General features: G+C 38.2%; 4 protein-coding genes and 1 non-coding gene across 22 annotated transcripts; 1 reads left to right on the top strand and 4 right to left on the bottom strand.

The window, feature by feature from the left end:
• Window positions 1-432: 432 nt before the first annotated feature.
• Window positions 433-6,895, bottom strand: LOC140004232 (uncharacterized). Of its 12 annotated transcripts, none has more exons than XM_072082062.1 (13): window positions 6,632-6,895; window positions 6,356-6,531; window positions 6,061-6,159; window positions 5,488-5,978; window positions 4,963-5,158; window positions 4,271-4,435; window positions 3,434-3,534; window positions 3,129-3,197; window positions 2,991-3,031; window positions 2,529-2,576; window positions 1,188-1,259; window positions 808-1,067; window positions 433-712 (listed from the first exon to the last, which is right to left on the bottom strand). In XM_072082062.1, the coding sequence occupies exons 2-11, from the start codon at window positions 6,521-6,523 to the stop codon at window positions 1,228-1,230; spliced, it is 1,410 nt and encodes a 469-aa protein (XP_071938163.1). In that variant the 5' UTR covers window positions 6,524-6,531; window positions 6,632-6,895; the 3' UTR covers window positions 433-712; window positions 808-1,067; window positions 1,188-1,227. The 12 variants fall into 12 exon arrangements, with proteins under 12 accessions (XP_071938163.1, XP_071938152.1, XP_071938147.1 ...); XM_072082051.1 differs by having other exon boundaries at window positions 808-1,107; window positions 4,271-4,438; window positions 6,632-6,894; XM_072082046.1 differs by having other exon boundaries at window positions 4,271-4,438; window positions 6,632-6,894.
• A 635-nt stretch (window positions 6,896-7,530) lies between these two features.
• Window positions 7,531-9,151, bottom strand: LOC140037595 (large ribosomal subunit protein uL14). The gene is made up of 4 exons (XM_072082045.1): window positions 9,006-9,151; window positions 8,641-8,925; window positions 8,056-8,097; window positions 7,531-7,796 (listed from the first exon to the last, which is right to left on the bottom strand). Exons 1-4 carry the CDS (start codon window positions 9,016-9,018, stop codon window positions 7,714-7,716), a joined length of 423 nt encoding a protein of 140 aa, XP_071938146.1. The 5' UTR covers window positions 9,019-9,151; the 3' UTR covers window positions 7,531-7,713.
• On the bottom strand, window positions 8,241-8,386 carry LOC113719456 (small nucleolar RNA snoR137). The gene has a single exon (XR_003454896.2). It is a non-coding gene; the product is annotated as a small nucleolar RNA snoR137 (small nucleolar RNA).
• A 3,935-nt stretch (window positions 9,152-13,086) lies between the features above and the next one.
• On the top strand, window positions 13,087-15,319 carry LOC113714578 (uncharacterized). The gene is made up of 3 exons (XM_027238490.2): window positions 13,087-14,004; window positions 14,087-14,336; window positions 14,864-15,319. The coding sequence occupies exons 1-3, from the start codon at window positions 13,205-13,207 to the stop codon at window positions 15,050-15,052; spliced, it is 1,239 nt and encodes a 412-aa protein (XP_027094291.1). The 5' UTR covers window positions 13,087-13,204; the 3' UTR covers window positions 15,053-15,319.
• Window positions 15,320-15,528: 209 nt separating this feature from the next.
• On the bottom strand, window positions 15,529-24,236 carry LOC140037591 (probable inactive histone-lysine N-methyltransferase SUVR2). Of its 7 annotated transcripts, none has more exons than XM_072082018.1 (11): window positions 24,081-24,236; window positions 23,287-23,375; window positions 20,440-20,671; window positions 20,259-20,300; window positions 19,528-20,137; window positions 17,760-18,994; window positions 17,354-17,616; window positions 16,980-17,046; window positions 16,846-16,896; window positions 16,504-16,600; window positions 15,529-15,942 (listed from the first exon to the last, which is right to left on the bottom strand). In XM_072082018.1, the coding sequence occupies exons 3-11, from the start codon at window positions 20,620-20,622 to the stop codon at window positions 15,917-15,919; spliced, it is 2,574 nt and encodes an 857-aa protein (XP_071938119.1). In that variant the 5' UTR covers window positions 20,623-20,671; window positions 23,287-23,375; window positions 24,081-24,236; the 3' UTR covers window positions 15,529-15,916. The 7 variants fall into 7 exon arrangements, with proteins under 7 accessions (XP_071938119.1, XP_071938113.1, XP_071938115.1 ...); XM_072082012.1 differs by having other exon boundaries at window positions 23,316-23,375; XM_072082014.1 differs by having other exon boundaries at window positions 23,316-23,375; window positions 23,806-24,228.
• Between the last annotated feature and the right edge of the window lie 1,625 nt (window positions 24,237-25,861).

Raw genomic sequence — 25,861 nt, 5'->3', positions numbered from 1 at the left:
GGAGGGTCATCCTGACGCTTTTCTTCCTGGTCCCTGTCCTAAGCCAAAGGACCAAAAATGTCACTTCAATCGGCAAGCAAACAGAGTCTACACTACAGGGATACGTCTTTTGCAAACAGCTGTAATTCTCAGGCTGGCTACATAATAGTAATACGTAAGAGTTGTTATTGCATATCTCTAAAGCTCCTCCTCTCTTGCAAGCATCGTTTATTCTCAGGACAAAAAGCTCCTGCATCACACATGCCAATGGAGATCGCAGGGAAGTTACCCCAAATAACGACGTATTATTCAAGACAGAAGAAAGGCCCCTCAGAAGCTGGCTGCTTTTTATGAAACTTAAGAACATAGGTGGGTGATTGTTATGATGATGCAGAGTGAAGTCATCTGGGAGCTAGAGGTGATCTATGATCACTGGAGCAACCGTCATCGAAGTTTTGGGAGTAGCTGCAAGCATCATAATTGTACCCTGTGCTGCTTTTCTGCCACCTCGGGCTCAGAACGGGCTTCCATTGTGACTTTAACCCCCGCACTAGCTGCTTTGCAACATGCGATCCTCCACCACAGCACTTGACTGGAAATTTTCTTTGAACGCTTAGAAGGATTACAGCAGAACCACTTCCAACCATTCTTGTTCCCCACTTGGATATATGGATCTTGATCAAACTCAGCATATTTGACAGTTTCATGCTTGCAAGTCTTGAAATGCCCTCGACTGAATAACCTCAAAAAGGGAGGGAGAGTTATAACTCTGCTTTGACAGGAATAGAAATTCACCAGCAAAATGAGCTTTAACAAGGAACATGATACCTGTGCTTTAATACTCTCCATATTCCATGAGTAGGCATCAATATCCCATACTATTTGCTGTCACTTTCGCATTTGCGGGAGGCGGTAAACATTGCTATCAAACACAGGCCAGTCAACCCAACTTGAATTCATGCAGGTCCTGCTCGTCCCCACCTCGAGAAAGGACTGGAGAATCCATTCCTTATCTAGCATCAATTTGGAGGGTAACAGCACTAACGGGACCAAATAGAATTCGCACCGAATTGCTGTATCTAGCGATCCTGACATTTCAGTGTCATTAACACCATGATGTGGCTGGGGCTTCTCGTGAAAGACAAAGATGGATGAGGTCCACTCTTACACAATCAAAAAAATAAATAGAGAGGGAAAGGTGTGCTTACCATCCATCCTCGGGGCTTAAATTGGTCCGCTTGATCAGATTCATATGTTGAGTACCATGCTATAAGGTTTTTCTGCAAGTAAATGAAGATGAGATGTCAAACGGAGCAGGACATTTTCAAGATACGCATAAAGGAGCAGAAAGGGTGGGGAATTGGGAATACACCAAATCCGTTGCTTATCCTTCAGCTATGGTAGTGCATTATGAACACACAACGAGAAAGCACCATCAATTGAAAAAAAAATAATAATCTTTTTTACTGTGAATTCCTGTTCAACCTTTTCTTTTGCATGCTAGAGGCAATTTTAATTAGGTCATCTTGATTTTCTTCTACCATCCTTCTTCCTGTTTTCTTGTGGGTAAAACATCACAGTATGCTTGGGATATATTGTCAAAAAGTAAAGGTAAAACCACGAAATGGTTATTTCTTTAAAGGATTTCCCCTTAAGAAAGAGAATATTGCTCCACTAAATCTCTTTATCAGCATAGAAGGAAGCAAAACTCAACATTATGCATTAGTCGACCAATTGACTACAGCCAGAGCCCGGAGTCGTCAGTGCAAAGACTAGTATCAGGATCCATAACCTCTACTCAAGCTGCCATCCCTTCAGGTTCCCCAATTGAATCAGTTGCAAAGCATAAATTTCAAAAAATGACCATCAAAAGATCCAACTCTTTTATTTAAATCAAAGATCCAGGAAATCTGAATATAAAGAGCATTTGTCAATTCAATTGTGACAAAGACTGAACATAGATGTATATATTTGTCAAGAGTCATAGAGTTTAAAGGTCACTATTTCCATAACTAACTCTTTGCAGTACTATATCTCTTTCTAATATTCCACATTTCCTAATACCAAAACTGGTCATCAATCTTTTCTTCTTAAAAGCTTTTCCTGAAAGGACCACCAGCCGTCCCACTCGCCTCCTCAGAGACAGAAAATCTCCAAGTTGTGCTTATCTAGCGCATCGAGCTTATTCCTCGACAAACGCCTTTAATATATAATGTGCGCACTTCATTTGAGCCCGGAGTGAGCTTTAGGGTACTATAACTGCGACTTAACTTTAAAGAAGATAATCTTGCTCAAACAGAAAGCCACTTCCAAATATCCACAGTAGTACTCACTCAATAAAAACTAGATTAATACATGAAAACCAGACAAAAGAACTGAACAAGTAAATGTTTAAGCAATCAAGACATGGCATAAAAGAACCATGAATACATATTCAGAAGCCAAGAGTAGTCATAAAGACGGAAGAAGTGTTCAAGCACTGCATAATAAAACTGAAAAAACCATTATCTAGCAGACTAGCACTGATGCTACATGATGTTACCAGGTACCAGAGGCTTGGAAAATATAGAGGCACCAAATTCTCTCAGCTATTTCACCTGCAAGTAACAACAATGCATATCAACTGCAATTCAAAAGCCATTAAAAAATTAATATCTTACACTCAGCTCTATTAAACAGGTTGCACGCAAAGGCACAACATACATTATACTCTGTAGAAATATATAAATAAAGTCATTCTAATGATTTGCAGTTTTCATAATAAATTAAAAACAACCCTATTATTTGAGTCTGTAAAACACCATTTTTTGCTAAAAAAAAATATATATATATATATATTTCTTGTTTTCTTATGGTAAAGGCCTCCAGCAATCTGGCAAAATGACATTCTGCACCATTTGGCAGTGCAATTCAATTCCCATAGTCAGCATCTCACGACATACAATCAACAGCAGCTCACAGAGAAAAACTATTTTATTAATAAATAAAAGAAAGATAAGAAAAAAACATACATTCCCCATGGTTTTTGCCATCCATCATACAACTGCAACATCTGCATGCAAGTAAAACTGGTTATCATTAATAGAAATAAAATTGTTTAACATAAGGAAGATTGGCCAGTAGGCAGAAATTTAAGAAAGATGCAAGACCTAATTGCTGAGGAATCCCCTCTCATCTGATGCTCTAGCTCAATTAGATATAATCTGAACAACATTGACCTGCAAACAAGTTGTCCCATATGCCTTCAGTAAAGGGAAACTAGATGCACCAATGGCCCTTGATGAGCAAATTCTTAATAAATTGATGATAAATAATACTCTATACTTCCCAGAAAATGCAATAAATCATGGCACCTCATCACAACTAACTTGAGTATAAAGAATATCATCTCAACTAACTTGAGTATAAAGAATATCCACTGAATGTCCTATATTATCCACAAGGAATAACATACCTGGAAGGAATGGCCATTGCTAGAAGGACAGGAGACATTTTCCAGAAATGATGAAACTGATTGCCTAAAAGACCTTCTAAATATTCAAGAGCACCTTGTTCCTAATATAAATGCATAAAGCGACGAGTCATAGTTAGTGAAGGATTATTATACTTAACTAATAAGGGAGCACGCATGACTGGAAATGTATATACATTCTTGATAGCAAAGCCTCTTAGAAGTGAGATAACTGACTCTAACTACGACTGTACTTGAGATTTGGAAACTCAACACAAAACATAATTAGACAAGCTATTTGCCACTTTAAACAAAACAAGGCCCTGTGGCTACATTTTTTTTTAAAGTGGACTTACAGTACTGTCACAGTGCAAAGCTTAATTTTGCCAGTATTAAATGCCAAAGTAAGATACCATCATCAACCCATAAAGTAGATTATAAGCATGAACAGTTACAACATATTTGTTAATTCCAATTGTTTCATTAACTGGAGGTTAATATTTCATGTCTGATGGGAAACTCACGTTATATTGATATGAATTGATCAAGGTCACTTTATCTTGCTGACAAACATTATTTGATTATCAAAATCATCTCAGAGCTCTTTCTCAGGTCCATTGTGTAAAGAAAAAAGAAAACTAGAAGGGCTGAAAAGCCAAGTATGTGAAAGTACAATTGCCAGCTAGGCTACGGCACAATAGGTAATTAAACCTTCAAAGTTAGGTGAAATCAATTTATTAGACTCAAAAACTGTCATATAAGAAATAAGAACAGTCTCTTTCATCAATAGAGCACAAAAACATGCATTTAACAGATATGATCTGCAATGGTAAGAGATACCTCTGTTAAGATGTTCTCTTCACAACAAAGGTTCTGCAATCTTCCAGAAAGAAAGTTCTGCACTTCTTGGAATAGTTTGAAGATGGTGAGACATTCATAGGAACTTGACATGAACTTTTCAACTAATGAACTCCATTTGTGGGCAATGCTTCCTAACAACAAAAGCTCCTTGCATGGTAAAAGAAGGAAACAATCTCTTATAAACTGCTAAGTGACCAAAAAAAAAAGAGCCCAACTAGAACATAGCATACATAGAATGCTAAAAGAAGCTTCATCAAAATGCCTGAGCACTCACCAAATGTTTAAGCAATTACCAAACAAGCCATGTAGCAAAACAAAACCATCTATGCATAAACGTCTGCATAACCTTGCAAAATACTCTTGTTGTATTAAGAAGGCATTACATTACAGGTTACTAAACAAGGTCTTTAGGGGCTAACCAAAATTCTTACAGTCTTCATGACCAACATATTCAAAGTTTTTGCTAGACAATAATTCATCAGATAATTTGACCTGTATGAATAGATAACCCATTAACAGATTGAATGCATGATTCAATGTCATCATCACATTTACAAGGCCCAAAGTCCAACTTGTGCAGGCATAGGACAGGAATAAAGAAAAAAAAAATCAACTTTTAGAAATTTGAAGTATGACTTAATGATGCCCCAGCAAAAATAGACCCGACTTACTATCTTTTCATAGAATTCATCAGTGTCAGCAAGTACAGCCATTCGTTCAATCACCTGAATCCATTGTTGCTTTGGTGCTGAAAACAGCAAAGCAGCACCAGAAACCAGCCTAATTGTCCTCTTGTTGAGCAAATATGAGAGGCTTCTCAACGTCCATTGACTCCAAACAGCAGGTTCAACAGGTCTTTCCTCGGTTCTTGGGGCAATATTCAAACAAAATCAAACTCACAGCATATATTTGTTTAACAGAAAGTCCAGTAATCTGTTTTTTAAAAAATCAATGTGTAATCACGGCATTTCCCTATTGAAAACATAGAACTTAGGTTTAACAAATGAAGAAAAAAATGCACCTAGAAAGAACGATGAAGATAAGAACAACTATATCAATCATATCGAAAGGGCAGGGAGGTTTTAAAGACAAGAACCAGGAGACAAGCACAAAAATCCAGAACCAAGTTGGATGAACAGGAATATGGTCCATAAATATCATCCCCGGTAGGGTCAATTCAAAGTACAACGACTCACATAAAAGTAGTCAGCCGTTGTGGCAATTGTTGTTTGTGCCATTCCTTCCATAACGTAGTTCCATGGTCATGAATCATATTGCTCTTTGTTATCATATTGGAGAGAGCATCTAAGCCTGTTTCTGCTGCTGATATGCAGGACACTTCCAGTTGCCTCCTACCAAGTCCTTGGACTGCAGACTTGGTAAAACTACCTTCTACGCTAGTCATACACAGACTCGACTGAGTGTCTGAAGAAGCAAAGCTACGGTTCCCACTAAAAGCATTGCTCCCGGTTAAAATAAAATCTTTCAATGCATTAGTCATCAATCTTTCAAGATACAGATGTAATTCATCAGTGCCTATGCTTTGAAATTGGTGGCTGTCTATCCCAATTACAGCTGCTACTGAAGCTCTAAGATGCGCGTCCGTCAATGGCACGGAACGGACAAGATGTTTCACCATTAAATCTCTAGCGTGACTGAGAGTTGTGCATGATAATTGCCTGAGACCCTGAGCTACATAAGAATTTAAATGGATGAATTTCAAATCGTGCTGAAAGGAAACAAAAAAAAAAAAAAAAAAAAGGAACAACCTCCGGGAAACAAGGATTAGATGTCAGTTGGGACAAAGCTGCATCGAGCTCTGCGACGGAGTCTTGGTTATCATCAGAGCTTCTCAAGCTCCTCAACACCTTTTAAAAATTATATTAAAAAAAAAAAGGATTGAGAGAGCGAAACAAGGGGAAAGGAAGAACAAAATGGCAAGCCGAGACCCTATGCACGGGGGAGAAAATTCTAATATGCGGAAGACAATGTATTTTTGATGGAAATTTAAGTGTCACAGAAAGAGAAGGATGGTGGGAGGAGACAGGAGAGAGAGCTGATTACAATCTCAAGAAAGGTAGCCCACTGGAAAGCTTTCTCGATGTTATGCGAATCCCAGTGGGAGAGACGACCGGAGGATTGATACCCGGATGCAAGAACCAACATGTCCACGAACCCTTTTATCACTCTCATCAGATCCTCCAGGGAAATGTCTGGGTACGACCAACCCATCCAATCTGCTGCACCCCCAAAAGCAAATGAGATGAGGAGGTATCGAATATTGATATTAGTATAGCTATAAGCACCGAATGGGGGGGGGGGGTGGATGAAAAGCTTTACCTGATTTATGTCTGTAGGGTAGACTGAACTGAACAGAGGAGTGTTTGTAATTGGGGGGAGGAGAAGGTGGAAATTTTTTCCCGCCCTAAACGACGCAACAGCTTCTGACGGACCATCTTGGGCCCTGACCTTTTGTAGCTGCTTCGCTTTTGTCGCTATTGAGAATGGTCCTGGACCGGGATCTCATCCATGTGTATGTAACCCAATGTGCAAATACGGACCATATGAAAGTCTCCGTTTTACTCCCAGGACGGACAGGCCTCAATCAAGCCGGCTAAGTTTCACACAAGTATCAATTGCAGTAAACAATTGTCCGCGGCTTTTAGAGTGGCGCAGCAAACCCACTCTTTGTCACTCTACTTTTCCCTTTCTAGCCGCAAAAAAAAAAAAAAGCTCATCGAGTCAAAAAAAAAAAAGTTTCGAAAATTAGCCTCGTCTCGTCATGACCGGCTCAACGGAGATGATGAGGATAGTTATGTAAAATAAGTTTCATGCTGAACTTATTTTTGCTTTGCTTGATCCTCGGTCAATGATGCAACTGCAGGAATAATCTGCTAAAACAAACTTGCCCATTTTGCCAGGCAGTTACCGTATAGGAGTCTTCTTCATGCACATAATCAGGATCGGCAAGAGACTGACCCCTGCTCTCTTTCGATTATTATTATTGTGATGCACCTTGCCACATTTATTATTTTTATTTATATGCAGCTTGATGAATGCGCAAAATGGAATAAACATCTTGCTTCCAGTTTTTTCAGGTAACAAGTTCCGAAGTCTAAGCCTGAATTTGAACCACATTTTGAAGTTGCAAAAGGGCTTGCGCAACCACAGATTTCACCGCATCACAACAAAATTTTGGAAGTAATCGTCCGTAACAGGGCAAAAACATGCCATCCACAGACATAAAAAGGCTAATTACCTGTAAGAAGTATTTAGTAGTGTCTTTACCAAAAAGATACCTTTATGGCTCTTACAAAATTCCGAGAATCAATTAAAACTGACAGGTCTCCAAAACAATAGCATCATGCTCAAAATCCTAAAACATAAAATCAAAACATTCATTTCACTAAGACTTCAGTCGGCTAAACAATAGCATTGGCAGCACTAGCAATCCTAGGCCAGAGATCAGCACACTCCTTCCCAATTGGCCCAGTGATGGCAGATCCTGCAAGCATCAAAAGAACGTATCAGAACTAAAAGACCAACAAGCAATATGAAGAAAACAACATAGATACAAGAGAGAATTGGTTCCCACAGTTCACATTAAATCGAAATACTGTAATTTTCTGTAAAAATAATAAATGAGTTTGCTTTTGTCTTTTAGTAAGCTTTAAAAGTTGAATCAAATTTTGCAATCCACATACACAGCTGCTTCTACATATAATGGCCAGACGCACTAAAAAAAGTTAACAGATGAAGAATACCTTTCATTTCACCTTTGGGATTCACAATGACTCCTGCATTATCTGTACAACAGCAACAAGAATTCACATCAGCCAGAGATCCCACATACTTCACCAAGAATTTGCCCAAAATATACACTTACTATCCTAGTCAAATTGACTTTTCGCACCAAAATATCCACACCCACGGAACGGAGAGCACGAAAATATATACCAGCAGACAGGTAACACAATGCTACATGACAACATCATGCTGTTTAAAACTGGCAGAGACATCAATTTATGTATGCTTCCTGATACAGTTGACCAATTAACCAAGTGGCCATTATTTCTAACTCATCAGTGAAGCAACCAGGGAGCTAAAACGCGCAAATATGCATACACTATAGCAAAAGTAATAAACTACAAAAGTTAATGACCTAAAATACTACTACTACAATTCAAGTATTACGTACAACTAACACAATATAAATCAGACAGAACTCAGCTCGCTAAAATCAAATATGACATAGTAAACAAAGGGGGAAAAGGAAAATACAGCAGAATATTTTTTGCTGAATATAATCAAACGCGAGGATTTATCATGACAGCAACCAAAAAAAGTACCTTCGAAATACATGTAGACGCCGTCCTTTCTGCGCCACGGCTTGCGCTGGCGGACGATGACAGCGGGCATAACCTTCTTCCTGAGATCCGGTTTACCCTTCTTGACCGTAGCCATGACCATGTCGCCGACGCAAGCAGAAGGGAGCCTGTTGAGCCTACCCTTGATCCCCTTCACCGAAATGATGTAGAGGTTCTTTGCCCCAGTGTTATCGGCGCAGTTCACCGTGGCCGCCACCGGAAGACCCAGCGACATCCTGAACTTGTTCCCGGCGGATCCTCCGCGTCCTATACATAACAACAGCAATAATTAAATACAAATCAAAACGAGAAAAACTGATCTGGGTTTTAAGTGATCAGATGAGTACCTCGCTTAGACATTTTGGCACTCTCTCTCTCTCAAGTGTAAGAAGAAAGGGAAAATGTGTTGAGAGAGGCGCTAGGGTTTTATATGAGAAGTTAGTAGCCTAGGGTTTTTGTGGGATTTTGGGTGGTGTTAGGACTTTGGATGCGGGGTCTAATTAGGCCCTTGTTGTGATAGTTAAGAATGTAGACCCAAGGGTATAGCAGGCCTGGTTCCCACTGGCTATCAGGCCATGGGCCGCCCCAACAATAACGGGTCTAAATCTGCCAGGCTGGGGTGAGAGATTTCTCTATCCCACATCGATTGCGAGTGATGTGTGTGTGTACTACTTAAGATTCTCAGTGTAGCTTGAAAATCAATATATCTTTTGGATTGGGCTGTGAGTTTCCCTTAGATAGTATATGTGTGTATTATTTATGGTTGTTGGTGGGGCGAGGGATTTCTAAGCTCTGAAATCCAAAGATATAAAGTATAAACTTATTGAAATAATCTTCTTCTTTTTTTTTATATATACATTGTCAATGTATATTGTGACAGCCCCACCTTCCCCCAAGGCAAACCAAAGAGGTTAGCGGACTGCCTGCCCAACTCTCGCCAGGACTAACGGGTCAGTTTATGTCGATCTAATACGTTCCGGAACATACCCACGCGCGCAAACAAGTCAAAATCACAAAATAAAATAAAATAGAAAAAAAATGGAAAACGCCGATGATGAACAATGCCGGACACGTCAGAATCTGGGGTTCAACCATACATCAATCCAACATATACATACATTGAAATTCAACGTTTACAAGCCAAACGGCATACCAAAATATCCAACTAGTCCATACATGTGCAAATAGTCAATTACAACCAACCATTGGTTGGAACAAAACACTTAGGGTTTTCACCCTCACGGAGCTATTCAAAATACATTTACATGCTCAACTTGACAACCAACTAGCACAACCTTTCCCAAAATAGTCATTTTCCTGTAAGGAAAACAAATGGAACGGAGTGAGCTAAAACTCAGTGAGTTACTACCACATAAGCAACAAAGAGCATATAGCAAGTCCTTTCAATTAAAGTACACAATTAAGGAATTAAACAAAACGGTAAAAGGATACGGACGGCTCTCAAGAGCCCATTTCCTCGCTTATATTCTTGATCCAACCTCATTGACCCTCCGTCAATGTTAAAAGTACCAAACCGTAGACATCACTTTACTTCCATTCCTTCCATCCAACATACCCCAACCAGGCCCGCACTCCAAGCAGTAACTTTAGGTGATACTCGAGTACACCGGAACCAAGGGTCTCATTACCACAAGATTCTCATTTCAGTCCCCGTGGCTAGTCAATTTTCACGACCAAGCCCTCGCTGACTCGATTCAAGTGACTACCAACGAGGTTGAGCTCAGTAATACAGTAAGCAGTTTTTCATGGAAGGAATTCAATGTCTCATATATCAATTGCAGTAATTTCAGTAAACGGTAAACAGTCATGAATGTTATCACAAGGGGTGAGGGCGGTCAAGTACACCCTCACCTCTCTCAATTCCAATAGTCAAGTAAGCCTTCAAGGCATCAAATTCACATATAACAAAGCCACATTGTAACAATTAAGTGAGTAGTATACTCACCAATCAAGTAAGTGGTGTTTCATACACCGTGGTCAAAAGTTCGTCGTGAACCACCGTCACGCCCTAGAACACGTAAACAAATACAATGAGACTCGATAACGAGTCATAAAACAATGCCAATCGCAACCCCAATAGGGTTTTATAAACATATACAAGCATCATGAGTAACCAGAAATTCAAGAAATGGCATTAGCTTTGGCCCCGAATAAAACACAATTTTGTCCGTATTTTGCGGTAGTGGCACCAATTTCACTACGATTATCAGATGATAGTGTAAGACCCACTGTTTCGAAGCTAAGAACCAGGGCTACAACAATGTAGAAGGCCACTCAGTCCAAATCCTAGCACAACTAGGTCAAAAATGCAGAATACCAAACCAGAACCGTAATTGCAGGTTTACAAATCACACTATGCTGTAATTAGTCCAACTCAGTCTATAGAGGTCCAAATGCGTTGATTCCAAAGGCATGCGGTAGCTAAGACCTCAAGCTACATTTCATCAGAAGACACCAACATCCAAATCCAAAGCAATTCCAGTCAAAACAGACGATTACAAACACAGTTTGCACATTCTGATCAACCCAGAACAGCTACAGTAAAATCGACATATCTCACTCTACACTACTCCAAATGACCTGAAATTTTACAGGCACCTCAAACACATCAATACCTACAACGTTCATATTTTGAGCCAAGGCCAAATCGGCCTCTAAGCATGAGATACAAAATCGGACAGAAAAGGGGGTTATGAAACCCTAACTTCCTCAAATTCCTTCCAAACCCAAAATTGGTTGCAATTATCAATAATTCACACCTACTAGAGTCATTATAGGCCATTGCCAATCATCATACAAGGCCACAACATCCAGATCATATTAAACCAGAAAATTCATCAATAAAATAAAAACTTCACCAATTCATCTCCAACCAAGAAATAAATCACAAATATCATCACTTTAGCTACCACTAGGCACAAATTAAGCATCATTAGGTATAGGAGGAAGTTTAAGCACCACTTATCTAGTAAACAAGAGAAAAGGAGTTATAGAACACCTTGGCTTCCTTGAACACTTCCACAAGAACACTTACTAGCACCAAAGGGAAGGATTTTATGGAATAGAACTAGTTTATGTGATTGGTTTTGGAAGATTGAGCTAAATGGAAGCTAAAATGTTGAAGAGTTTCTTTCTTCTTTGCTCAAGGGAGAGCCGGCCATGGAGGAGTAAGAAATGAGTGAATTTTGGTTAATTTTTAAGATATTTAACCAAATGGGTCAAAAGTCAAAAAACATGAATAGTAAGTCATAAGTCATAACCAATAGAAGAGTGACACTTGTCACTTCATTAAATGCAAGTCTATCCCTTTCTTTTCCTCTCACATCTTCTACTTATCTCTTAACACCCGATAAATTTCCACAGTATCCGGAATTTAACCTAATTGGCCGAATTTTTCCTAACTTTTCGCACTAGTGGGTCCCACGTCCATTATATACTCTTAATTTTTCAAAACCTCTCCAATACTAGAAAAATCATCTAAAAACTATAATTACTCATAAAATTTACCAGGAGAATTTTCTTAAACCAGAAAATGCAAAAATTATGCCTTTAAATGGGAAAAATTCTAAGAAAATTATTAGGGATTTACGGGCTCTCACATATATGCTATTATAATTGGATGGATGACACATGAGCAAATTTTAAATTTATGTGTCATATATCTAATGGTGATAGTGTATATAAAATTAATCTTTTTTTTTTTGTATGTTGGGGCTTGATTTCTCTTTCCAACTCTATGGCTTTGTGGTTTACTGTAATTCTTTTTTGGGAAAATACTCTAAAATTTTCTTTGTATTAAAGAATAATCTCCTTTTTGTTAAATTTATAAGAAAAAGGGGGCTCTTTCGTCACCAAATGGTACCTTTTTTATTTTCCTTTATTTCAAAAATGCGAATGAAAGCATTTTCAACACCCTATTTAATTTCATATCCTGCAAACTTTGTCCCTTTGATAATGTAACAACTTATTAATAGTTTCTAAGAGACATAAATAGCTCCAGAGGCTAAGAAAACAAATTAAAATTTATTTCTATTTTTCTTTTCTTTTCTTTTCTTTTTGTGAAATCCTACATGAGAGAGTAGAAAAAAAAATGGATGAAATTTTTTTGATTAATTTTTTTTTAAAGAAAATGGATGAAATTTAAGAAACAAGGAGTGGAAGTGTAATTAGAACTAAAAGGCAGTTATTTTTTTGTTTGGATTGTAAGTTATTTGAGATATTTTACTATAGTATTTTTTGTGATATGATATATATGAGATGAAAAAATAATAAAAAATATAAAAAAATATATTAAAAATTATAATAATGATGTAAGCAAATATATTTGAAAAAATAATCAGCTCTCCAAACAAACCTGTTAGGGAGTATTTTTCGTATGGTAGCATTTTCAAAGCGCTATGATAGTGATATAATCGTGGCGGCGGCCCTGGTAAGTGTAAGATTCACAGTCACAAAAGCCAGTAGAAGGCAGTTATGATCGGATCAGTGACGACAACGGTAAACGAATAAAAGAGAGCGGCTAAAAATGTCCTTCTCCTCCTGCACTTCATCGCTGCTCACAATTCGACCTCTGCCGACCAAGAAAAACCCCATAACCAAACCCACAAAAGCACGCCTTTTTGTCAAAACTATGTCCCTGAATCAGAACCAGAACTCCCCAAACCCCAATCCCAACCTCTTAACTTCCATCACTAAGCTCCTGTGGGGCCAATCCCTCCCGCCCCAGCTCCTCATCTCCGCCGTCCGCACCACCTGGTCCACAGCCTGGCACCTCATGATGTCACAGATGGCCCCTTCCGACCCTTCCGGGAGTTACGCGCGACCCGCTTCCAAATTCCGCATCCACCACGCCTCCTCCAACATTTCCCGCCAAAACCTCCACCTTTACGTTGGCCTCCCTTGCCCCTGGGCCCACCGCACCCTCATCGTCCGGTCACTCAAGGGCCTCGAAGACTCCGTACCCGTCTCAGTTGCGTCGCCGGGCATTGACGGAGCTTGGGAGTTCCGGGATAGTGATCATCCAGTCTCGGACCGGGATATGCTCGTCTCAACCTCGGACAAGGCCCAAGGATGTACAACCTTAAAACAAGTTTATAATTCAAGGCGCGGCGGTTATAACGGTCGGTCCACCGTCCCAATGCTCTGGGATGTCAAGAAAAAAGATGTTGTTTGTAACGAGAGTTATGATATCATCGAATTTTTCAATTCGGGATTGAACGAGATAGCAGGCAATCCGGGATTAGACCTTGCACCGCCTCCGTTGAGAAAAAAGATTGATGAATGGAATCAAATTATATACCCCAAAGTCAACAATGGGGCTTATAGGTAACAAATGCCACACTTGACACGATGTAGTACTACTGGTTCTATCTGCTCTTCTAATTTAAGTCCAGTTCTGAATTTGCAGGTGTGGTTTTGCACAAAGTCAAGGAGCATATGATACCGCAGTGAATCAGCTGTTTAGTGCATTGGATATGATAGATGATCATTTGGGTGGGTCTAGATACTTGTGTGGAGATGAATTGACTCTTGCAGATGTATGTTTGTTTACTACATTGATCAGGTTTGATCTCGTCTACAACGTTCTGTTCAAGTGCACAAAGAAGAAGCTGATTGAGTATCGCAACCTTCATGGTTATTTACGAGATATTTATCAGGTAATTGCTCTTTCTACTCAGTATTCCATCAGGAATTAATACATCATGTCTTGTATAAATGCTGCAGTTGAGGAACAAATCCATTGATTGCTTAGTAGGATACAAAATGTATCTCTGAATTCGATGTCAGCTAAACATAATATGTTAGTGAAAGACTCCTAAAGTATTACCAGTAGACAATTAAATCATAAGACTGCCGTAGTTTGTGATGCATCATTATCGAAAAGAGTGTGTTGTGCAGTTTCTGTGATTCACAAGATCTGTTTCAAGCAAACATTCAATTGATGGTGGAATTTTCCTTTCTATTCTCCATAGTAAAGATGCAAAGTCAGTAGCGTCAGGTCTGTTTGTAATTTATCAAAGGTTTCTGAGGGGTTTGTCCCCTAAAGAATGAATGCTAGAAACATGGGGCTTTTGTCCACAAAATTATACTAGAAGGACCATTAGTTAGTTGCAGATAACTCTTGCACCATAAAGGATGTCAACTAGGAGGACTAAAACTGCATTTTTTTTTTTGGCTGAAACAGATTCCAAAGGTTGCAGCGACTTGTAATTTTGTTGCTATCATGGATGGCTACTACAAAACTCTCTTCCCTCTCAATCCGGGTGGCATTCGGCCGATCATACCTTCAGATTGTGAGCATGAAGCGCTTTCCAAACCCCACAACAGGGAATCCCTCTCATCGACTAGAAATGATGTACAGATTTATGCTTAACGGAGTTTACCATGCAACACTGTGTGTACATACCTTTGTTTGACATGCTTGTATATGGGAAGTTTCAAAACTGTTAGCATAACTTTCAGATGTATTTTGAAAATAACCTAAGACTAAATCATTAATCCCTGTATGATAGTAGGCGCCAGCATTCTTCATCTGGCTGTGTTGTGTCAATACGGATACCATAATGCATTTGGTGTCCATTCAGGAAATGTAAACAATTGCTTCTTTTCCTCCTTTTTTAACAGTTGGTTGCCTTCCAAAGAGACAGATGCATTTTGTGCTCCAAGCCTAAAGTTTTAATGCTAGTAAAATTCGTTCTCTAGATTTAGATGCTTAGAAGGGAAAATTGAGGGCTTCTGCCGGACATTTCAAATTCTGTGGTGGTGAGATTTTTTCTTTTCTTTTCTTGGACATTTCAAATAGAATGATCAAACAGGTGCAGTAGGCAATGGACAAGAGTAGACATTCCCTTTGCACAGAAAACTACCATTCAGTAGATTTACTACTACTCAACAAGGTAAATACTTAAACGTCAATTTTTACAACAAGAACAGGACAGTGAACGAACCATGGCAAAATTCGCATCTCCCTCCCCCAAAACAAAACAAAAGAAAGACGTTCATGAATTAGTCTTCCCAAGTACAACTGGCTCATTGGAATAAGCCTACTCAAAATCACTGTCTCCACAAACGTCTAATAAAATTAAAGAAACTAGGTCATTTACAAAACATAGCCAGTCACATGGATCCTTTCAAGGTTAATTTCTGGGTGCTGAAGGCGGTGCCGATCTGTCCTGTATGATTTTCCAATAAAGATTGAGGCACAATTCAAAGACTGGTCATGGAGAAGACCATATGTTCATCTCCTTAATGAAGATCTGGATCCTGCAATGAAAGCAATGAGATATCTAATCAAGTCTTTGAATCTCAATGATTGATCCAGTCCAATGTACTAATTGTTAACCTACTGAGTTCATTAATAAATTGGCTATACATTTGGCATTATCCTTAAGACAATTATTGGGATTTGACCCAGAGGACAACACCATCATAACAAAGTAATGACTCAAAGTGGCCCTTTTGAAAAGACATAAATGAAGCCTACATTGAAAAACTAAATTAGTAACTTTATCTTCACCCTACCATACAGGATATAACTTATCAATTCAGAGAATACAAAGTATTTAAAAAAAATAATGAGAATAATGAGAAAAAAAATACAACTTATTTATATTACTTCTCTCAAATAATTGTGTAGCAACTGTTGGTGGATTTACGTAATGCTAAAAGCTCAGTTGCTAAATAATGAAGCTAGTAGAAAGCATGTCAACAGCCCAAACGAAAAAGATAATTCTTTTCTTTTTTCTTTTTAAAATTTGAAACTAAAAGTAGCTAATTTAACTCTAACTGAAATCAGAAAGAGCCCCTCCGTAAACAATCACTTACTACTTGGACGTCTAATGTTCCGGCAGTACTTGCTGCCACACTGGCAGTGAAACGCCTTAACCGGATGATCAACGTCATCAAAATCAATACCATAATCCTGCAAAAATTACATTTTTACCAGTTAGCAAAAAAATCTGAAATAAACCCATTTGGAATATTTTACCTTTCCAGTTGGAGGTTTCCACAACCTGAACATTGCATCTCCTCTTTATATTGGTTTATTATGTTCCAACAGTTTATTTTTGCATCTAATAAATTACTAGTCTAAACTATAAGTCAACCCCAAGCCATCAAAATCAGCTGCTATTAAGGTACTTTTCCAGCAGCACAAACACTACTTACCCATGTAAGTTCCTCCATCGCCTTTACCTTCTTTGTGGTGAAAAAGGCAAGCTGCATCAAGAGACAAAAAGAAAAATAGAGATTAAGTCTCAGTCAGAGGATTAACTCCGCAGCACGCATATAAACTATCTTACATGATAATAGTGGTGATCAGGAGTTTCTACTTCAACTGGAATCTCAACCATGTTTGAGTCAAAACATCTAGCATCCAGAAAAAGACACACATTAAGTACACCATGTTTTGAAGCATGCAATCACACATTGTTCTCTATTTTCGCTAAGACCAGAAAAACAGGAATTTTACAACATGCAACCTTACAATGTCACAACAAATTCTGGGAAACGTCCACAATCATGAGAAACCTTTACTCTTTTTTTTCACTTTGTTTTGGAGGGGTTGGGAGGAAATGGAATAACATACAGAGATCGCTAAAAACTCCATAACTGATCATTTAAGAAAGGGCAGGCGCAGCACCTGTAAACTGCATTTCCACTTTCATGGACTTACCTGTGATTAATAAACCTTGCAACATTCCCATAATGTGTAGCATCTAAACAAAGAGCTTCTTCGTCTTTAAGTACTCCTTCGCAAACCCAATCAGCATCAAGTAGAACAGGATAGGAATGCACTTCGCCCTTTGGATTCCGTGAGACACGATCAAAGAGTTCGGCATTTGTTAAAACTTCACCCACATATTCACAAACAAATGCACCTTTTGGCAGGTCTTCAAGAGTACGCAATCCCCATCCTTTTCCTTCTGTCATAAACACCTGAAATTCTCAATTTAGAAAAAAAAATAGAGCTTAATATTTACAGGAATTCATTTTAATGTCACAGACAACAATGAAATTTGAGAGGGAGGAAGGGGAGGGGAGGTGAAGAAGGGAAAGAAAGAGCCAGAATGAAAGTTTACCTGCAGATTGCGAGTTATCCCCCGCTGAACGACTCGGTTGCCACACTGTTTAGAGCATCCACACTTCCACCAACATTCTTTGATGAACTTCCTCACTAAATGGCCTTTGCAAGGTTCTATGACATCCTCATTTTTGGATCTTTCCAATGGGCATTCCTTGCAGAAGTACTGGCAGTGCTTTTCAGGTTTACGATTCATAGAAACACACTCGTTAAGAAACTCCTCCTTGACAAGTCCCTCGGCTGTATATACAAATTCGCCATCAGTTTCATGTGCACATGCACAAGGTGTAGACAAGGACAGACAATCACCACAACAAGTAGAACAACAATTATTATCTCCAATACGGGCAAGAGAGAAGTTCATATATGCATTTTGGAAGACAGCATTCTGTGGAATATAGTGAAAGGATGGCGGGCATTCACTATTTATTTCATTGACTAACGAAATCACCACTCTCTCTTGCCCCTTACTTATGTCAATGACATCATGAAGATAACGGATCTGATCTGGAGTTAACTCATGTTGCCGACAAACCACCAAGCTCCTACAATTCAGGTCATCAAGATCTTTCTGTTCGGTATCCTCATGAATTCTATTACACTGACTAGCTTCTTGATGAGGTTGAGCACAGTCATGTATCCCAGTGCAAGGTGTAGAAAGTTGTAAAGTTTTGGGGAAAACAACCTCAGTCTCTGATTGAGCATTATATAAACCATCTGGCATATGGAAATGCACACCTTCACCAACTAAAGGATCCCCTGAAGGAAAGCTTTCAAGTACATCATTTCTAGGTGATACTTGCATATTTCCTTCTGATTCACTACAAGACTCAGTTCCTAATTCCAAAAAGCAATCACACATGTCTTTCATTAGTTTCATGACAGAGAAGTTTGGGTCCAAGAACTTGTATGATCTGAGACATCTATCCTCCACCAACTTTACTACTGCATCTAGACTAGGCATGTGGAAGTCAGGTCTTTCAGGAGAAATTTTGCAGCTCAAAGAGATTTTCACCTCTCCCAAGGGTGAGGAAGCAACCTGGAGCTGAGAAGATGATCCATCTGCAACTGTTGAAAGCTGGGAGTTCACTCTGGTCTCGCTTGACAAACTAGGAATTCCATCACTCACACTTTTTCCTCCTGGATGTTCCAATATTAAAGGGGGTTCAGAGCCATCGTGTGGTTCTTCTATTGAACTATTTTCCCTTAAAGAGTCTCCTCTGTTTGAAGTCTCTGTAAAAACAAAGACAATTAACATCTGGAACCAAAGATACATTTGATACTTCAATCTTAGCAAAAAAGTAGAAAAGCATAATGCATATGGTAGGCTTTAGGATTGAAACCAAACAGGCCACCTTACCTGGAATTCCACTCGCTAAACATTGAAACTTGTCTGAAATTAATTAGTTGTACAAGTTACGTGTAAATCTGGGCTTTTCAATGTTAATAGGCATAAAATGCAAAATTTTTAGCGATAACAATTTTTTTTTAACCAATGACTTGATGCTGCAAATAGTCAGAGAATTTTGATCCATCTCAAGTAGTCAGAGTGGAAGATGTTAAGCATTAAGACCTACAACATGACCCTATATAATTCTAGATTTGCTTAGAAAGAACTAGTGAAGAATAGTGCTTTCCAGCCCAAACATATGATACCTGCATTCCACCTAATGTAGTGCAGTTTATAAAGCCTGCTGTTAAAAAGCATTAATGTATTTCCCATTATGAAAACAGATCATTTGCCCAACTAGAGAGAAAAGCTATACCTGGATGGATAACAGCAAGAGGAAGATCAAACACTGGTGTATCACAAGTGAATGGCTCTTCTTTAGGCTGAACCAGACTCTGAACACCAACAGTCTTCTCTTTGGATACTTTATGAGACAACCGCTCCGACTCCAACCTTTTATCCACAGAAGCAGGTTGGGGTGAGAGAGCCCCCATCCTCCCATTTCTAAGACTCATTTGATGGGGAGCGGTGCCTGATCCAACAGTCATTGGGATATTTGTTTCACTTTCATTAGCAATAACATGATGAGATGTACGAGTTCTTTCTTGGATTGTCAAAGACTTAGGTGAAACAGGTTGCTTTCCTTTACTTCTATCAAGTAACTCACGTGATAGATGCTGAGATTCAATACTCCTATGTCCATTGTGTGTTGGTGTTGAGCCCACCATGCTTCGCAACTGTCTCTGGGGATGAACTTCAGGTAGTTCAACAGGCTCATCCTTGGGGATTATGAGAGGTGTCCCGGCCAAGCGATTAGAATTATTGCATGACTCTGAAGCTTGCCCCTGGTACTTTAAGCGCAACCTTTTTAAAGGTCGTGCGGGCTCACCCTGTTCCTGAGCTTCTTCCTCCGTTACTGGTTCTTGCTAGCCAAGAAGAACGTTTAGGCATGACATACAACAAAAACACAGGGAAAAATTACTTTAAAGCAAGAAATTCTATAGACAAAGCCAATATGCAAACATTACAAAAATGTGTCATACTTACAGAACTCTCAAGCTTCTTCTTACTTTGTGCAGCCTGATTTACCTAGAAGTTAAGTTGAACCGGTTGAAACTAAAATCTTAATTGACTTTAGTAGAGCAGCTGAGAAAGATAATAACAAAAAGAAAAAACAAAATTTGATTGAAAGAAGTATGTAGCAGAGAAGGAATGAAGGAAACTACACCATCGCTTCCTCATTATCAAAAATAGCATCTGCAAGGACTCTATAATTTTCAGCTTCAATGTAATCCCAATTTTTCTCGTACAACTTCAAGAGATTTTTCAAGACCGGTTTCACTTTGTCTTCAGCAATTCCGAGATCTCGCATAGCACGAAAGGCCTTTGCAACTCTGGGATTGGTCGGCATTGATAACACCAGCAGATTACAAGAGCAGCCTCTCCAATGCCCAAGTTACCTACACCTTCCAAGATCTATAAGCAAGATAAAGAACAGAAGAGACAAATACATGGCTTTGACTAATAGTGATGGCAACCAACATTTTTTTTTAGCATCCTCAACAATTTGTAGGAGATGCACTATACCGAAATACCATTACTGGCTTGAGCAATACCAAAAGCCACACACGCTTATCTTTTAAAGCAAATATTAGTTGCAACTGCTCTTTGAGAGAATCAATTTCAAAAGAAGGTATTGAAAACACAGAGTAAAGGAACAGCTAAACAATCAACATGCTGTCTACATTTACTCTCTTTTCTATATTTCCTGAAGCACGGAAGACAAATACCATTTTTCCAAGCAAAAGGGCCATCAGATTAGATTAAGGACCTGAAAAAAAATGAAATGTAATGTCCATTGCCTTAGGAGGCAAGTAATAGTATGGGCAACAGTAGACTACAATGGATGGATAGTACATCATTGATACCAACTATGACCAGATACTGACGCATACCATCAAATGAGCAGCAAAAAGGATTGAAATGCTAAGATGAAAGAGGCATTTACACTGAGATAGAGCAGGATACCCAGTGCTTTCCATATGAATATCAAACAACTAAAAAAAAATTGAAAAATCCATATCAATTCTTACAGATAAGAACCATTTACTGATTCCATCCCTCTTTGCAAAAAACTGTCAAGCCAACACTTCAAGGGGGTGCATGGTAAGAATGCATGGGAATCAAGGATCGTAATTACTCCCATATTTCATGCTTGGCCAACACGTATAGGGATTGAAATTTTGGAATGAAGTTTAAAAAGTTGGCAAATTTCCAAGCCAAAGTAGATTGGGTTCTGATCTTTTATAATTTTGATTCCAAACTTTTGAAAAGAAAAAATCAGACTAAAATTATCTCTTCCATTATCATTGCCCCATCCCACTGCTGCTACCCTACATCCCCCAACTGACCTCTACCAACAGACCCATCTGAGCCGCCACCACCACCACCACTCCACCCCACCCCACCTCTCCTGTGAGCCACCAACCCCGTCTTCACCCTCAATCCCATTCTCTCAACCCCTTCTGCTACACCAACCTCATCTCCACCCTCAATCCTACTCCTCACAACCCTTTCCACTACCTACCAATTCCATCCTCTGCTAGTACCCTCCCTCCAATCCACCACCCCAGCCCTCAACCCCACTTCTCTCTATCCTTCTCGCTGCTGCCCCAAATCACCATCTCCCCCACACCCATCCCCTCAAACTCACCCTCCGCCCCTCCAACCCAGAAGACCACCACAAACCCACTGATCCTGCTGCAACCCCTCATTTTGCTCCCTCCTCATGGCTGAAAATCACCTCCGTGATAGATGATGTATAGATCTCCTACAGTTTTTAGGCCTTGATTCTAGATGATCTGGAGAAATCAAGGGGCGGTTGTGGAAGAGCTGATATGGTAATCAAGGGGCAGTTGTGGTAATCTAGATGATCTCCTACAGTCTTTGAAGGTGTTTTGACTTGTATTTATCCTGAGCGAAATGAAGTAGAGCTGTAATATAAGATGTGTCCGTTACATAAAGAGGTGGGGAAAAACTGAAGATTGGAACAAATATGGGCACGAAAGCTCCATTCATTTGCTTACCAAGTTAGCAATGACACCTACAGACCAAGCTGGGATGGTATTCAATGTATTCCATGTATGCATTTTCTAACTCAAAATGTTCTCAGTGCTCTGTGCCTTCTCCATTAGCAAGAGCCAAAACTTTGGGAAAGCTTTACTGGAAATAAAAATTTAATCAATATAACAAGGGAGCACGAGTACATTCGTGACAAACCCTGACATGAGTAGATATAACCTTGTCTAATTTAGCTTCTGTCCAATTTCAAACAAACTCATTTAAGACTCTTCTTACTTTTGTTCTTTTTTCTGCAAGAGTCATTACCACTTGTAGATACACATATAGTTTGTTAATATTGTCTTTATCAAGTCACAACTATTCCTCACTAACTTGCATCTTATTCAAATGATTCTCTCTTCAAGCTTGACTAAGAATTGTACTTGATTAAACTTTGTGTCTAACTATTTATCAAACTCAAGCCCAAACATCCAATCAAGGCTAAAGGTAATGTGACCACATGCCAGAGGTGAATAGTATGACACCTACAAGAATAGCCAATCCACTAGCAGAGTTAAGCTCTGGTCTTCATCTATATCTACAATACGGATAAAATAATGGATTTCCTCACGCATCTTACTCAAATCAAACACAATAGGCATTGCCCAAATGTCATTTTGTCCTTGTCATACCAAACAATACCATCCTGAGCAGCAGATCCAGTAAAACCAGAACTCAACCAAGTTAACTGCAGTAAGACTAAATTCTTTTAGGCCTTCTTTCATCTAGCTCACGGTAAGTGGTAAAGTCCAAAAAGGTACTGGTACCATGCACAGAACTAGAATAATGTCAAGAGACCCCTAACAAAATTGGACAACACATTTAACAAGATAAAACTTGTCAGACTATGTTCAAATTAGTAGTGATTGTGAATTTTTCTCAAAACATTAAATACCAAAAAGCTCTCAATTTGTGAGACAAATCTGTAATCATTTTAATAAAAAAAAAATTCAACCTTAAAGTCACAGAAGAGCTGAGAAGAACCTGAGATCTTAAATTATCTTAACAAACAATTCCCCCTGAAGATAGTCAAACAATCAGGCCCTGAAAAGTACCACAAGACATGAGCATAAACCTCACACTATAAAAAACAGCAAAAATTTAACCAAAATTCAATGAAATCCATCCAAACCACTGCAAGTGCAAGGGGAAAAAATATTTATACGGCTCGACTCAATAGGGAAAAGTAAACAACATTTTCCTTCTTCTCCAGCTTTCATTTAGACTTAATTCCGACATCCCCCCTCCTAAAAACCAATAGTTAAAACATAATCATCTATATAGTCAGAAAAAATAAAAATTAAAACCCGATATTCTGCCGGAATGACGAGATTGGAGTGTATGGGGAACATGCAACAAAGAAATCCGCACTTTTTAACTTGTAATCAAGTATTTATGGAAACAAACAGTTAGGCGTGCGAAATAATAACCTAACAACAGACCAAAAATTTGGAAAAGAAGGAAAATTTAGTACCAGTAAACCCTATACAAATTAAAATTGAAAATGGGAAGAAAAAGCTTAACGACAATGTGAATGGGAAGAAGTTGAATAATCCGAAACCCACGTCACAATAATAGTACAAAAGCTAAACTAGACAAATGCCCTGATTAGATTGACTAAGAACGAAACAGAAAAAAAAAATATTAAAACTAAAAGTTGTCAAGCCAAGAAACAGTCTAACAGACGATACAATGCTAACACTCAATCTTCGCCGGTTTTAGTAGCGGAGTGCGCTGGTTACTACTTACTGGAGTGTGAATGACTATGAGACTGCTGCAAAGAGAGAAAAAGAAACTAAAAGGAAAGAAACAAGGCCGGGAGAGGGAGCTACGCAGTCGGAAGTAATTTTGAGAGGGAGGAGGTGGAACAGCAGCAATGTGTCAGCGATGAATCCTCATCCTGGATTAACTTTTACCCACTACATTGCTTTGGATGCTTTCCCTTCCCTCTCTTTTCTTTTTTTTTTTTTTTGGGTACTAGTATACAATTTAACTGCGATATTAGGAGCTATGTAATAACTCAATTTAATATTTAATTAATAAATTCAGATCTTAATTTTAAATGCGTAAAATATTAAACTTTTGAATTAATTTAAATTAATTAAGTGTAACTATATTTTTTGAGCAAAATTTATTTTCAAAAGTAATTGATACACTATTCACGTATTACTTAGTGTAACATATATTCAATTGAATCATATTCAGTGGGAGTGATTAGCAGTTCAATAATTTAATGAATTTAAAATTTAGATTTTACAAGTTTTCATAACAATTCAATAATTTAATGAAAAGTGACAACAGTTTTCATACTTCAATTTTATTCACCGTATCCTAAATATTTTCTCCTTTTTTTATTTAAGGTTTGTTCAAGGGACGCTTAATCCTTACAGGGAAAAAAAAAAAAAAAGGAGGATTTGAGACTTGTTAATAATAATTCTTTTTTTCTCTTTTTGTGTCAAGAAAAGGTTGCATGCGACATCAAAGCACAACAAGTAAAGTGCCATGAATTTAATCAGTATTGCTAAACAATAAATGTTTAAATTGGGAGATGCTTTACAAAATACAAGATTCATGGGAATTATCAGATTATGGAGAAAATAATAATAGAAAAACAAAATGTGAGGTCCTTTTTTTTTTTTTGTGTTATCTATTTACACTCTTGTAATATGGTCTTATCTTGTAGAGTTAATTATTTTGTTGTCAAAAACTTACCATCAAAAGAAGATCTTAGCTGCTTTCCCGCTTCCCCCCATCCTCCACTATCTTTTAAAGCTGAGAAAACATTAAAAATAATTATATAACACAAAACATTGGAAAATCACTAAAAGAAAAATAAAGAAAAGTATATTATAATTATTTAATACATATGAAATAAAAAAATGATTAAAAATGTATTTATAAAAAATATAAAATTTTTTAGAAAAAAATTGCAATCACCTTACGCTTGGAAAAGCACCAAAAGAAAAATACTTGTATACCACACCAGTTCTTAACGCGCATACCACGCGCGTAACGGCACTTCAGATCGTGTATAAATGTCTCATGCTGAGTAACTAGGATGATGTGGCAGAGCACTTGGACAAATGAAACCGTCACCCTTATTTGGTGTGTATCAACATGTCCTAGCACCATCTGATAGAAGCTCCATTTTTTCACCAACAGAGGAAACAAATCCCCCAGTTTTCTCTCTAGAAGTGTAGCTCATGCCGACAGCTTGGCTAACTAGGTGATCACTTGAATACATATAAAATTATAAGGCCAACACCTTTTTATTTTTTTAAAATTTTTTAAATTTGAGTAAACATATCAAAAGTATAGATTTTTTTTTTTTTTTGTAAAGTAAGAGAATAATAAAATTTAAGTAAAAGGTAATGAGAAGGAAAATTTGAATCCAAAACTTCTAATTTCTAAAGTCTTAGACTCCGTTTGGATTAGCCGTTTTTTAAATATTTTACTGTAGCAATATAGGTGAAAAATTTTTACTGTAAATGAGATTATTTTTTTTAGATCTGTTTTTGATGCTTTTCATG

This window comes from Coffea arabica, chromosome 1c, assembly GCF_036785885.1.
Source record: "Coffea arabica cultivar ET-39 chromosome 1c, Coffea Arabica ET-39 HiFi, whole genome shotgun sequence".
NCBI lineage: Eukaryota > Viridiplantae > Streptophyta > Magnoliopsida > Gentianales > Rubiaceae > Coffea > Coffea arabica.
Note: the sequence above shows the minus strand (reverse complement) of the source record. Positions and strands in the feature narration are given on the sequence as shown.

Excerpts from the sequence above, each read along its gene's own strand:
- LOC140004232 (XM_072082051.1), bottom strand. The coding sequence starts at position 6,523 with ATGGGTTGGTCGTACCCAGACATTTCCCTGGAGGATCTGATGAGAGTG. Across the intron at positions 2,577-2,990 it reads TGGCAAAAACCATGGGGAAT|GTGAAATAGCTGAGAGAATT; the intron begins GTATGTTTTTTT and ends TGTTACTTGCAG. Across the intron at positions 1,260-2,528 it reads CTATATTTTCCAAGCCTCTG|AAAAACCTTATAGCATGGTA; the intron begins GTACCTGGTAAC and ends ATTTACTTGCAG.
- LOC140037595 (XM_072082045.1), bottom strand. Across the intron at positions 8,098-8,640 it reads CGTCTACATGTATTTCGAAG|ATAATGCAGGAGTCATTGTG; the intron begins GTACTTTTTTTG and ends GCTGTTGTACAG. Across the intron at positions 7,797-8,055 it reads TCCCAAAGGTGAAATGAAAG|GATCTGCCATCACTGGGCCA; the intron begins GTATTCTTCATC and ends TGATGCTTGCAG.
- LOC113714578 (XM_027238490.2), top strand. The coding sequence starts at position 13,205 with ATGTCCTTCTCCTCCTGCACTTCATCGCTGCTCACAATTCGACCTCTG. Across the intron at positions 14,005-14,086 it reads GTCAACAATGGGGCTTATAG|GTGTGGTTTTGCACAAAGTC; the intron begins GTAACAAATGCC and ends CTGAATTTGCAG. Across the intron at positions 14,337-14,863 it reads ATTTACGAGATATTTATCAG|ATTCCAAAGGTTGCAGCGAC; the intron begins GTAATTGCTCTT and ends TGGCTGAAACAG.
- LOC140037591 (XM_072082002.1), bottom strand. The coding sequence starts at position 20,622 with ATGCCGACCAATCCCAGAGTTGCAAAGGCCTTTCGTGCTATGCGAGAT. Across the intron at positions 20,301-20,439 it reads TTGATAATGAGGAAGCGATG|GTAAATCAGGCTGCACAAAG; the intron begins GTGTAGTTTCCT and ends CTTAACTTCTAG. Across the intron at positions 20,138-20,258 it reads AGAAGAAGCTTGAGAGTTCT|CAAGAACCAGTAACGGAGGA; the intron begins GTAAGTATGACA and ends CTTCTTGGCTAG.